The sequence below is a fragment of the Protomyctophum bolini genome (genome assembly GCF_963924005.1).
Source record: "Protomyctophum bolini genome assembly, chromosome: 2".
NCBI classification, from domain to species: Eukaryota; Metazoa; Chordata; class Actinopteri; order Myctophiformes; family Myctophidae; genus Protomyctophum; species Protomyctophum bolini.
The window spans coordinates 30,975,238-30,988,682 of record NC_137863.1 but is presented as its reverse complement, the minus strand read 5'-3'; the positions used below and the strand labels follow the sequence as shown (position 1 = coordinate 30,988,682).

The 13,445-nt window shown below is 43.9% G+C and overlaps 1 protein-coding gene across 3 annotated transcripts in view; it reads right to left on the bottom strand.

Moving 5' to 3' along the window:
- asic1b (acid-sensing (proton-gated) ion channel 1b) overlaps positions 1-13,445 on the bottom strand; it is a gene marked incomplete at its 5' end in the record, with an annotated part of 243,316 nt that overhangs the window by 34,901 nt on the left and 194,970 nt on the right. For 2 of the 3 annotated variants that reach the window (XM_080786117.1, XM_080786116.1), the window contains one exon: positions 2,051-2,201. In XM_080786117.1, coding sequence (XP_080642243.1) covers positions 2,051-2,201 — 151 coding nt within the window. Of the gene's footprint in view, positions 1-2,050; positions 2,202-10,576; positions 10,695-13,445 lie in introns of those variants that run through there. The other variant, XM_080786118.1, reaches the window with a different exon arrangement.

Below are 13,445 nucleotides of genomic sequence, written 5' to 3'. Positions count from 1 at the left end.
CAAGGGGAATATATCAGTAGAGGTGGAATACGGTTCCGGGTGGCTGCTGGAACCTAATGAAAGATGCAAAGCTTGCATTATTGCTTCCTTATTGCTTCCTTATTGGTTCACTCTGGTATATCAACCATTCCACATAAATATGTGTCTGCTGCTCTGCCCCAGATTACACTGTAAACAACAATGGAGCTAGCTTGGAAGAGGTGTCACCAAAATGTCGGCGGACATGCAGGCTTTGGATATTTACACAGTTGCTACAAGTTCTGGAGTTAAAAGCGGAGAATAAAACCTAGCAATCAAGCACAATGATGCATGAGACAAGTCAAATAATATAAATACATATCACTATGTATTAGATAAAGATAAAAGCACGTATGTTTGTTCATTTAGACGTGTGGGAACGTCATAACTAATCCAACCGACGGGTTGCTAGGACGTGTACACACGTGTACACACGTCCTAGCACATTTTCATTCATATCAAACGAGAGAAAGATATTCAGAATTTAATTTTTTATTAAAAAAAATTGTTGGCATCCAACTAAAGGAGGCCAACTTTGTCGTTCACTTCCCTGTATACGGATCAGAAAGAAAGGCTCTGCGCGCGTAATCTAGGGAGCTCTCCGTGGTTTAGACCAGATGGATATACTAAGCTCTTAATTTCTGACTTCAAGGGGGGGGGGGCTTTACAGAGTAAAAGTGGCCATATCTTCCTGGCACCCCGAGCTTACCCCTCAAAAACAGGTTGCGATCAAATTAGGACACCAATTCGCCAAGGATCATTTCAAGTCTAATTGAGCCTTTAATATCTATTCGACATGCCGTTAACTATATGGGACAGCTTGTAGGGTTGTTTCACCAGAAAATATAATTGTGTACCATTTGAAGGGGAAAAGAATGGTCACAAATTGATCGATTTGTCAAATATGACGTAAACCATTGCAAAGTAGTCACAGATATGCTAGTAGTCTGTATATGTCTGTATGCAGGGACGGCTCCAGGGGTGGCAAGGGGGGCTTTAGCAAGCCCAATTATTGACTGACTTCTATATAAACCAAGATTCATTAGCCCCTGCTCTAAATAGCCAGCCCTCCCAGGCAGAATTTTCTGGAGCTGTCGCTGTATGTATGACTGTAACAGCCGTTGGCTGTATTTATTATTATGTTCGATTAGTAGTGATAAATATATATAGAGCTAATGCTATTTTATTAGTAGGCTTGCTTAGCTGTACAGGTTATAGGGATGGCTATTATTGCCTGGTACTGTTTGGTGCTTCTGTCGTCCCTGCAGATGATGAGTGACGTGTCCCTAATGTGTTGCCGTCTTGAGGAGGGCCTGGCTTGCAGCTCCTATTGGCTAACTGGCCCTGTGGCAGTTCAGAGACCCGGCTACCTGGCTACATAGCTCACTCTCTGTCAGCCCTTGCGTGGTCTTCCCTCCAGCCACCTACGCTCTGTTATGTTTTCGTTATGTCTGCTTTATTTCGTTAGTTTGTGTTTTCGTTCTGCTTACGCTTATAGTTTACTCCCTTCAGGAAGGAGTGTTAGTCTTGCTTAGTTCTTAGTTCTGTTTGTTAGTTTCAGTTGTAGTCTCGTATTTGTATGTTTGTCAGGGGTTTGAGTTAGTGTTGTTGCCATCATCACCTTTCTTGTGTTTATTCGTTCATTCATCACCCTGTAATGTAAGTCTTTCAGTCATTCAGCCATGCAGTGCTCACAGAGCCAACTTGTAAATCATTGTTCGTCATGCACTAAAGCCACTTTGTAAATTATTTGCTTTTGAGTATTAAAGAAATACTCTTTTATGAGCGGCGGTGTTCTTCCATCCATGTTGCGGGGAGTATGCCCCTAGACTTCAGATCAGTCCGTTACAATGACATTGAAATTACTTTTACATTTTATGGAACTGGAAAGACGACAACATGCATACCTCCCTCTGCATAACCTTACCAGTCTCTCCCCATACGACAACATGCATACCTCCCTCTGCATAACCTTACCAGTCTCTCCCCATACGACAACATGCATACAGTACCTCCCTCTGCATAACCTTACCAGTCTCTCCCCAGACGGGCAGATACTCATCTTGCTGGATGTCCAGCATCAGTTCCAAGCCGTTGCCCATTCCACCCTTCATTGTGATCATTAGGGGACGCCCGTCTTGGCCCGAGTTAAAGGTGTAGCATTTCCCATAGCGTGTGAAAATCTGAAAGATACAAAGAAACAAAAAACATATGGAGATCATTAACAATGGCAATAAATATATATATATATATTGGACACATTTTATCAGCAGCACATGTGTTCAGCTGTAATGCATGTAAACCTTTTAAAGTCATACTCTGAAACTTTTCCATTAAACAAAAGTGATTTTTTTATTATAATCTTTGGTATTTCTTCCACAATTGACAACATCTCTGTGTGTCTGCTCTGCCCCAGAACCACGGAGCTATAGCCTGGGAGAGGTGTCACCAAAAAGACTACCAAAAAAAGAAGAAATGTATGACAGAATCTCAGATTTACAATATCAAAGGTTAATGCAATGCATTGCAGGGTATGTGTTCCGCCCATAGCACCGCAACAAAGTAATAAATCCTAATGGAATTATGCTAATGGCAGACCAAGCCGCAGGACCTGACACTGTTGTGTGCCGGTACCTGTGTGGTACCTTCACAAAAACTAGTTGTGGTGAGGCATAGATATGTGCTCTGCTAGAAACCTTTTAGATAAATCAAGGCACAGCTTCCTTTTAATGCTAAAAATGATGAGTGCCTTAAGCCATTTAGACCTGAGCTCGATAGTCTTCTGAAAACTTTCAAAATCAGTGGTTCTCAAACTATTTCATGTCAAGGACCCCCAAAAATATATGTACGTATTTGGCCGCCAACCCCCATCTGAAAATATGTTGTTCCATGGGATTTGCGCCACATTTTCACGATATTACAAAAATAGCAGACCTACAAGCTTGTAGCGTGGCACTCGGTGCCGCGCTATGAGCTTGTAGATCTGCTATTTTTCAATATCTAAAGTATAACATAATCCTTCAAACACCAACAGGGGTTCCCGAACTTCCCGTCCAGAATGGGTTAAGGCTGCAGGCAGTGCAGGCTACGCCTGTATGGTCTCATTAGCTGATCGGTTGTATAGCTGCCATTGAAGTGCTACAGATGAGAGCAGGGGTCCACTAGCGGGGCCATGCATGTGGGCATGAAAATATATGATTGGCAGTTCTAATGGAGGTCTAACCAAATCACAAACATCAGGGAATGGAAAGTAATGCAGGAACCAAAATCCAACGTCCTTGCACTTAGCTGCCGTATAATGGCTACTGTACCTACTGATGTCAAAACATATCTGGTCACTATACTCACTATAAGGGAAGAGGGAAAGATAGATTTGATACAGACAATTAGGATGAAAATGCTTTTTACTGTAGACAGCAGAGACAGTCTGTGAAAATGGGAAAATAATTCATTCATTCAGCTTCTGACTGCATCTTGAAAACCTTGAAACCTGCGAGGAGGCGTTTATTACTATGAGGGTGAGTGATGACTCAGACATTAAGCGGGTTCATGACAAATGACTCAAATGCCACAGATACATGGAGGCAGAGAAATTGCATACAGTATGTGGCCCACAATGGGAAATCCTTACCATTGATTGAATACAGTGCGGCGATAGAGTGGGATAAAATAGAAATGACTCTAACCCATTCTGGGCAGGAACCCCTTTTGGTGTTTTACCCCCTCAGGCCGGGAACCGGGTTCTGTACAGTCTGTGTCTCTTTTGTGACCATACTGTATATGGAGATCTCTGTATCTGTCTGTCTGCCTCTGTCTGTCTGTCTGTGCCCGAAGAGTGCAAACTGACTGTGAAAAGTGTAGTGGTTAAGTAATCAATTTGCAGGTGTGGGGTTGCCATGGCAATCAATTGGCTGAGGCAGAGGCTGGGAATTGCACAGGTGAGGAGCCTTAAGGCTCATTCATAGTCTGGATTTTCGGTGTTGAGGTGACCACCGCTCCGGTGGTGAGGTGACCACCGCTCCGGTGGTGAGCTGACCACCGGAGCTGAAATAACGTTGAGCGGTGGTGAGTACAAACAGAGAGAAGGGCCGGGGCGGTGGCGGTGGTTTGCGGCTCTTGACGTCATGTTGTAGTTCGGTGGTCACCTCACCACCGAAAATCCAGACAATGTATGAGCCTTTAGGCTGATTAGACCCACTGGCAGAGCCCGAGCAGAGCCTTTTGTGGTGGTTCTGGAGAACCAAAATAATTGCATTGAAACTGTTGCAAGAGCTCACAATATGTTACATTGCAAGTTGCATCCCGTTTGTCGATTGGCTGTGTTTGAGTTTCAACTGAAGTATAATAAATCATGCTTTAAGTGCAAGACATGGGTCATATTTCATTCCTACTGTTGCATTCTTTCCTGTCTCGTTTCTGTACACTTTAATAAAGCAGAAACCCATTAGATATATAGATCTTTACAAAGACCACTGTTTATCACTACTCCTTGGAATATGAGTCGAGTTGTGATGCTGAAACAATGAAGTGCAACATTTGCGGGAAAACAAGGTCACTGCCTTTTAGCCTTTACACAAAAATGACAGGGAGGTTTTCTTTTCCCCTTTGGCACCCATTTAAACAGCTTAACCACCATATACACACACACACACACACACACACACACACACACGATTGTTTGTGTCTGTCAATGTGTGTGTGTGTGTGTGTGTGTGACTGTGTGTGTGTGTGTGTGTGTGTGTGTGTGTGTGCGTGTGCGTGTGTGTGTGTGTGTGTGCGCACGCGCGTGTGTGTGCGTGTGTGTGTACGCCTGCATGTGCACGCATATCATTCAACAGCGAGCTGATGGACCAAAGGGAGGTGTCAGAGTTGCTGTGGTAACCATGGAGCCTGCGCTGGGCACATTGAGCAGCTAGCGGAGCGAACAACAATCTCCGTGGGTGCTGCATGGCGACCTTGGAGAGGCAGCGAGCACCTCCATTGTGCTGTGGCTAAGAAGCTCTGAGCGTTATGCCTAAGGTCTAATACATATACAGCACTTTGTCATTGCGGAGTCATCTATCTAACTATGACTATGTACCAAACTCTCTCGTACGTGCGTGTGTACTGTACGTCTGAAATCCACGTAACTCGAGAACCGTTCGCCCCACCGACTTCAAATTCGACACACACGTTACGTTCCACACCCCCACAGGGAGTGCAGTGCCCGGTGGACCCACGGTTGTCCAGGACCGCCACAAAAGACCTCTCTCTGCCCAGGCTCTGGACCTGATCTCCATTATGGAGCTGTCCTATATGTTCTGACATCATTCTGACATCTGCATAGACTCCGTATTTTAGCATGCCTGACAATTTAAAGAACTCCATATATGGACATAAAAGGGACGTAGACATAATAACATTTTGGCCATTTGAAAATAGCCAAACTTGCGATATATATATTCTGCAAAATAAGTACTTTTACTTTTAGTAATTTAAGTACATTTTGATTCCAATACTTTTGTACTTTTACTCAAGTACATTCTGAATACAGGACAGTATTTGTAACGGAGTAGTTCTACATTGCAGTATTTATACTTTTACCTAAGTAAAACATTTGAGTACTTTTTCCACCACTGACGGGCACCGCTCTAGTTGTATAACACACAGCATGATGTCCAGCTGAAAAGCATGACACAATCGTACAACATGGCAGGCGGAGAAACACCCACGAGCTCCACCAACACAAACACCACGTGAAAGTAAACAGACCAAGAGAAAGCAAAATGAGCATTGAGTCATTTTGGAAAGCAAACAAATTATTTTACCATAAAATGCTCTTGGCTCTATACAGTACTTCCACCTCACATCAGCAAAATGAGCCTCACTGAAACAAACAAGTTCCATTCCACCTCTTGCCCCAAATCCCATTTGTTGTTGCCAATTCATAAATATTTATGATATTTAAATGGTGATATAGCCATACATTTGTCTATGGACTGGATATACTGTACAACTGCGTAATGCTGTGGTGATGAATTAAGCGGAAGTAACAAATCTATGATTGGGTGGGAGAGGGTCATCACAGCTGTTACTATACTAGGAGGCTGACTCATGCATTCCAGTATGATTGGCTTTTGCTATTAGCCAAAGTAAACATTTTCCACATCTTGAGGAAAGAACAGAGGCTTACTTGTGAACAAGAAGAATTTAAATGTTAATATCAACTCAAATGAAAGAAGTAAAACCCAACCAACCGAGACAGACTGATTCATGCTTCAGTGACAAAGTGCTGTGAAATGTCACACTAAAGAAGATAACATTTTCAAAGTCGTCAACGCGCGTCATCCTCTCTAAGATGAATAATTCACAGGCAGACAGGCCTGCCTGACGCCTGAGCATGTTAAGGTGGCCCAGGGCTAGACCCCACATGCGGCGAGGCCACAGAACCATGTTGAGGTGGCCCAGGGCTAGACCCCACATGGCACATGTGACGAGGCCACAGAACCATGTTGAGGTGGCCCAGGGCTAGAACCCACATGGCTGACGAGGCCACAGAACCATGTTGAGGTGGCCCAGGGCTAGACCCCACATGGCACATGTGACGAGGCCACAGAACCATGTTGAGGTGGCCCAGGGCTAGACCCCACATGGCACTGACGAAAACTAAATGGAAACTAAATGAAAACCAAGCTGTGATGACTAAAACTAAGACGGAATACATTCACAATTTCGTCAACAAATAAAAACGACACTCAAATGTTAGGAAGGGACTAGTGGACAAGAGATCTAGTATAAGTCATTTTACACTTGGTTTGAATGTGCTGCGACGCGTTGTGAGTTTGTAGATCTGCTATTTTCAGCAAGTGTCAAATCAGCCATTACGACAGCAAATCAAGGATATTTAGTCGACTAAAACTAGACTAACACTAAGACATTCCAGGTGACTAAAATGTGACTAAAACTAAATGAAAACTATTCAAGAGACTATGGCTAAAACTAAAATCAAAATGTGCTGCCACGCATGCATGTTTCAAGATCAACCAGGCACTTGGGGACATTGCAAATTGTGACACTGTGGCAGTCATGGAAAAAATGCTTGGCCATGTAACATTTCTCGGGGGTGCTTTCGACATTGCATCAATAACGGTTATACTTTGTATTTAAAAAAATCACACCTGTGTGAACTGAGCGGTGCAACTATACATTTATTGTTATAGTACTGTACTATTCAATTTCCCCTCTGGGATTAATAAAGTATTTTCCATTCCATTCCATGTGCTCTGATAACTGTGTAACGGAGCGGATACTACAGACTAGCCTACAACATCTAATTTCCAGTTAACATCTCATCTAGGATGAATGAGTTTGTCTGCCGTGATAATGAATGCCATGCACTATAGGGTTTGAATTCTCATGTTGTTTTTGGCAGCACATTTCTATTTTAGTCTAAATGTCATTTGTCATGGAAGCTCAAGCTTGTAGATCTGCTATTTTCAGCATGCAACCAAGTGTAAAATGACTTATACTAGATCCCTTGTCCACTAGTCCCTTCCTAACATTTTAGTCTTGTTTCTATTTGTTGACGAAATTGTCAAAACGTATAGTTTTAGTCATCATAGCTTGCCTTAGTTTATTTAGTTTCCATTTAGTTTTCGTCAGTGGAAAAAGGTAGTCGACGAACATTTTTCGTCGAAAACAACACTGATGTGAGACCTGTATGGGAAACGGGATGAACATAATGGCTGTGGATGGGCGCGGTGCACAGGAGGGCATGAAGGCCTGCCCCAAAAAGTGTTTGGTAGCTAATGGGGGATTCACACTGAGTCCATCAGGCTCCCCACATTGGGCCTTGATTCTTTCGCACCCGCGAGTACACTTCATTCAACTGTATTCAATGCTTTCCCATTGCAGCGATCCGTATCCGAGTACACATGTCGTCAATCAATCGGTCCCTATGCGGTCCCGGGAACAGTTGGGTGATCCGCTCACAGGAACGGTAACGCAGCATTCACACTACACATCTGCCAAGTGGCCCCGAGTGAGCATCCGGAAAACAGTGTGAATCGATGCTTTTACTCAAGTAAAACATTTTAGTATAGCCTATACTTTTTACCACCACTGTATGTATGGATAAAAAAGGATGGAGTGATGGAGTAAGAGACTGAACGGAGTGGTTGATGGAGCAGGTTCATAGAGAGAAAGAAACAGCCAACATGGGCTTTCCGTATACCTCCGTGGAGACCCACTCCATCACCTGGACCAGCTCTGTCTTCATGCTTCTGTTCTCACTGTGAATTATGTTAGTGACCTGAGTCATACCAACGCCTTGCCCTGCCCTGAAGCTGAAGCAAGAGAGGGGCCCGTTATTTATCCATGTGCACAGGCAGACACACGAAGACAGGTGCCCCGTTAGTTATCCATGTGTACAGGCAGAAACACGACCTCTCCAAGCAACTAAAAACTCGTGAATTGGATTTATATCATTGAAATTACGGCCTTTGCCAATGCAATTACTTTGAGCAATAAAAGCGTCCTTATAATGTGTTTGGGCTGATAGTACTCGGATGAGAGTAAAACATCTGTCTGAAGTCTATGTTCTGTGGGTTCTTATTAACCCATTTAGACCTGACGTTGAAATTAATTTTTTTTTTTTTAATGTGTCAGTGGTTCTCAATATTTCATGTCAAAGATTATATGTAATAGGCCGCCGACCCACATCTGAAAATATGTTGTTCCATGGACCACCCATGGAACAACATATTTGAGTTAAAAACGTTCACTCTGTAACAATATAGTATATACAGATTCCAGGCACATTTTCATGATTTTTCAAAAATAGCAGATCTACAAGCTCGTAAAAGGGATTGACGTACAGAATGGGTTAAACACAAGTGCATTTGGAGAAAAAAGCAGGAGCCATCTGTTGTGTTATGCTGTGTTCTGATGATGCAGACATCTGGAACAGCCATGAAGGCGAGATATATATTTTTAATCGAGTGCCTCTGAATTATGGGCCTCTCAGGCGCTCATAAAACCACACAGACGTGCCTATGGCAGTCTATTACCAGCATTACTGCTTAGTTGACTAACATGGGCTTCAATCATCGGGAGAAAAAAACCCCTCACTATACCATCACTGTCTGAAGGCAAATTTGGGTAATGAGGTATGGGAGAAACAGTGGGAGGGAGACCCACTTATCGCTGTGCTTCATGGATTGATGGAGTGTCGATCAATGAACTGCCTTTTCCATTGAGCCTGTCACTATTAAACCGCTCTGCATCGAGAGTGTCGCAGAGTGCTGAAAAACGCTGCTAAATGAATCAAAAGTCTTCATTAGCAGCATATTGGTCTCCCGAGACACTCCTTTAGTGTTCTATATATATTGATCGTTCTGTGTTATGAGTGGAGCGAGTGGTGGAGGAGGGGCCATTTCAGAGCAGAAGAGCATTCTGCCACCATATCTGCTTTATTAATAGGTCAGTTTGGTCCTAGTTGACCTTGTCCTTGACCAAGACTTTGATAGTTGGATATAGCCTTTTTTCCTAATGCTGCACATCTCTTGTAAACTCTAGTAGGTAACCCTTTAATTTTGCAAGTCTATCCTTTTCAATAGCCATTGTGAAATCAACGTCGAATGTTCAGTTGTCAACCTCACCAACCGGAAAAGTTCAGATGGCCCTATAAAATTACATCCAATTATAATGATAGTGTGAGAGACAGGAATGTCAGGAAATAGTGATTCAGTGACAGAGGGGAGAGAGAGCATGAGAGAGATTGGTGAGGGGGAAGAGAGAGAGAGAGAGAGAGAGAGAGAGAGAGAGAGAGAGAGAGAGAGAGAGAGAGAGAGAGAGAGAGAGAGAGAGAGTCCTGGATTAGCTTCAACACCCAGAGGCATTTAGAAGAAAGAGACCCAGACCAGTGCAAAGGATTGTGCATAATTGATGGACCTTCATTATGAGTATTAGGTCATGCAGAACTCCATGCATCAACATAAGAAATGAGTCCCAAGTCCCAACTCAATCATCGGACTTAATCAGGTCAAAAGACTGCATGAAAACAACCAACTATATGGATCCAAATCAATTCTGCGGGCTGTTGATTCTTAAACAGCATTCAAATATCAAACATCTGAAAATGAACTTCAACCATAGCTTTCCCGTGCTGTTGTGATCTACCCCACAGTGTATAGCCTATAGGCTATATGTTCATATAAAAACCAAAATCCGAAAATCAAACCAAAATCGAAAGCCAACTGGGGCTATATATCTTGTGCCAGTGCCACCCCTTCCCTTCCCTTACCCCTTATCCCTAAACTTATTTGCCTTTTTATTTTATTTTATTGTTTTAATTTATTATTTTACTATTTTTAAAAACATTTTCAAATTCTTCAACTAGCCGATCTACATTGACCCGTTGTGAGCGGCTATTAGAACTATAAAGGTTTTTCAAAATAGTAAAAAAAAAAAGAGGCAAATAAGTGGCGCCTACTGTACTGTACTGTACTGTACACTATACTGTGTACTGTACATACTGTAGCCACAGATATTGTAACTTTGGAACTGTCCACACACTCACGGTGCTGAAGTTGCGCGGCCCGCAGAGCTCTCCTTGGTAGCGGCAGTACAGCAGCATCTCTTCCAACTGGTGTCCCAGCCTGTCCAGCAGCTGTCTCATGGAGGGCTGCGACTCCCGCGGCGGCGGGAGAAAGTGGTTGAAGTCTAAAATCCGAGAGAAGGGCGACCAGGGGTCGGGCTCGCTATTAGCCAGGACTGCGCTGCCACCATTGCCGCCACCACCATCATCATCATTCCGGGGACTGGTCGGAGGAGCGAGCGCCTCGCGCGCAGCGGGAGAGACCTGCCAGTTCCTCCCCAGCAGTCCGAGCCACCTCCCCGCGCTGAAGATGTCCGTCTTCTTCATGCGCCGCGGCAGCAGCAGGTTCTGGTTGCAGATGGTCACGGCGGGGAACACGAGCCGCTTGGCGTACACCATGTGCGCCTTGGTGTGCACGGGCGACGAGAGCAGGTAGCGCACGCGGTTGGACGACCACGTGAAGAGGAGCGCCAGCGCGGCGAGGAACGCCAGCAGCCAGGCGACCCTGCGCGGGTAGGAGCCGCCGAGGAAGACGTGTCTCAGGCCGTGCACGGTGGTGTGCTTGAGGAACAGCCTGCCGGCGTCCGAGAGCCGGGAGGAGCCCGCCGCTCGACTTGACTTGGTGGTGGTGGAGGTGGATCCGGATGATTCGCACTGCTGGCACATTTTGGGGGGAATTGATGAATGCTCACAACATCCAACATCGGTCCCATGGATTAAAACGCCTCATGCGGTCTCCGAGGCTAATAGTCCCTGGATTGATCGCGATTCGTTTTCTACACTTTCTCGTTTTCGTCTGTGTCTGTAGGCCAGGGCACTTCGTTTGGAGAGCTCGGATCATGAAGCGCATGCAGCGCACATCATAATCATCTGTGGAGTGTGTAGCGCGCTCTCTCCTCTGCTGTGTCCCTCTTCTTCTCTCCGCCACTGAGCAGCATTTGGAGTCTGTCTGCTGTCGCGGGTCGGCGGATCGAGGGAGAGTTTATAGTTTAATATATGTCAGTCGCGGAGCGAACCCTATAATAATAATAAGCTTTGATGTCAGCGGATCGCCAAGTTATGCTTATTAAAATGATTCTCCGTGCCGCGTTGTCCGCACGCACGCGCGCAGCAACAGGAGTCCTGCAGAGGATTACTTCACCAAATACCAATATAAGCCAATTTAAGCCACAGATCCACGCAGTTACACTACAGGGTATCTCTCTATAAACTGACTGTATATAGCTCCGTCCTCCTCCTCCTCCTCGCTCTCTGAGTGTCTCCTTTCTGTCATGTCTTTGCTCATGTTGTCAGAGTCAGACCATTTAACAATTCCCTGAACCTCTCTGCGCTGTTTACTGAGTGAAAGCGTCGTTCTCTCAGTGGATGCCGTGACACACACACACACACACACACACACACACACACACACACACACACACACACACACACACACACACACACACACACACACACACACACACACACACACACACACACACACACACACACACACACTTATGTTATTGCATGCAATTCATCTTTTTCATAAGTATAGCTCACACCATATTCCAGACCATTATGTCACCAGTTGCCAGTTGCATTCTAAATACCATATATGGTCCTATATAAGAGCATTTCTTGCATTCACCAGAAGACTTTGACAGCAGCCAGACCTATAGCCTCCAGTGGTGGAAAATACTCAGTTGTTTTAACCCATTTAGACCTCTAAATCCTGACAGTTTTCTGAGAAACCTGCATGTATGTCAGTGGTGCTGGTGCTCAACCTTTTTCATGTCATGGACCCCCAAAATTATATGTAATTGGCTGTTGAGCCCCATCTGAAAAGATATTGTTCCAGGGACCCCCCAGAAGCAAAGATTTGAGTTAAAAACAAAAATAGCAGATCTACAAGCTCGTAGCGTGACACTCGGTGCCGTGCTATGAGCTTGTAGATCTGCTATTTTTCAATAGCTATATAACATAATGCTTGAAACATCAAAAGGGGTTCCTGCCAAGAATGGGTCAATACTGCAATTTAGAAACGCTAAATGTACTTGACTAAAAGTGCTAAAGTATTGGCATCAAAATGTACTTAAAGCATATTAAAAGTAAAAGCACTCATTATGCAGAATGTCTCATTTTCGTTTTCAATTTTCTTTTGAAAATTGCAGATCTACAAGCTCACAATGCATCGCAAAACTTTTGTAATTTGTAGATTTTGATTATTATGACAAAACATACATTAACCACTTCAGTCCTATACATTTCGGCCATTGGAAAATAGCCGATCTACAAGCTCACAATGGGAAATATACTCCAGTAAAGTAAAAAATAAATCACACCCGTGAGGGCGCTCTTATCGTACATCATCTCATTCTGGCCAATCAGAATTTGCGTCCTCACCTTCGTCCTCAATGTTTGTGTTTACACAAACACTCAAAATTGTCCATTCATTGTCAATGGCATTTAATGTTATATAGGACAAAATCTGGGTTATACATACACTAAAAAGTGGACATATAGCCCCTCAAAAATATACCTCAAAATAGTACTCGACCCATTTAGAGTGACCTGAAGACGATTCTACAAATGCCTTCTAAATCCTCACACTTACACTCACATGGAGCGGCATTTCAATAGCTAAAGTACTGTATAACATAATGCTTAAAACACCAAAAGGGGTTCCCGCCCTGTAAATGTACTTTATACACAGCACTGGTGTCCACCATCATTGTATACATACCCCTGACTCAGCATATCCCTGCATGTGAGAACCCTTTAATGGCACAGGTAATGAGAGGCATGATGACAATTAAAACTCCCCTAGCTCAGTCCCCATGCTAAATTAATGCAAATAATGCAGCATGTT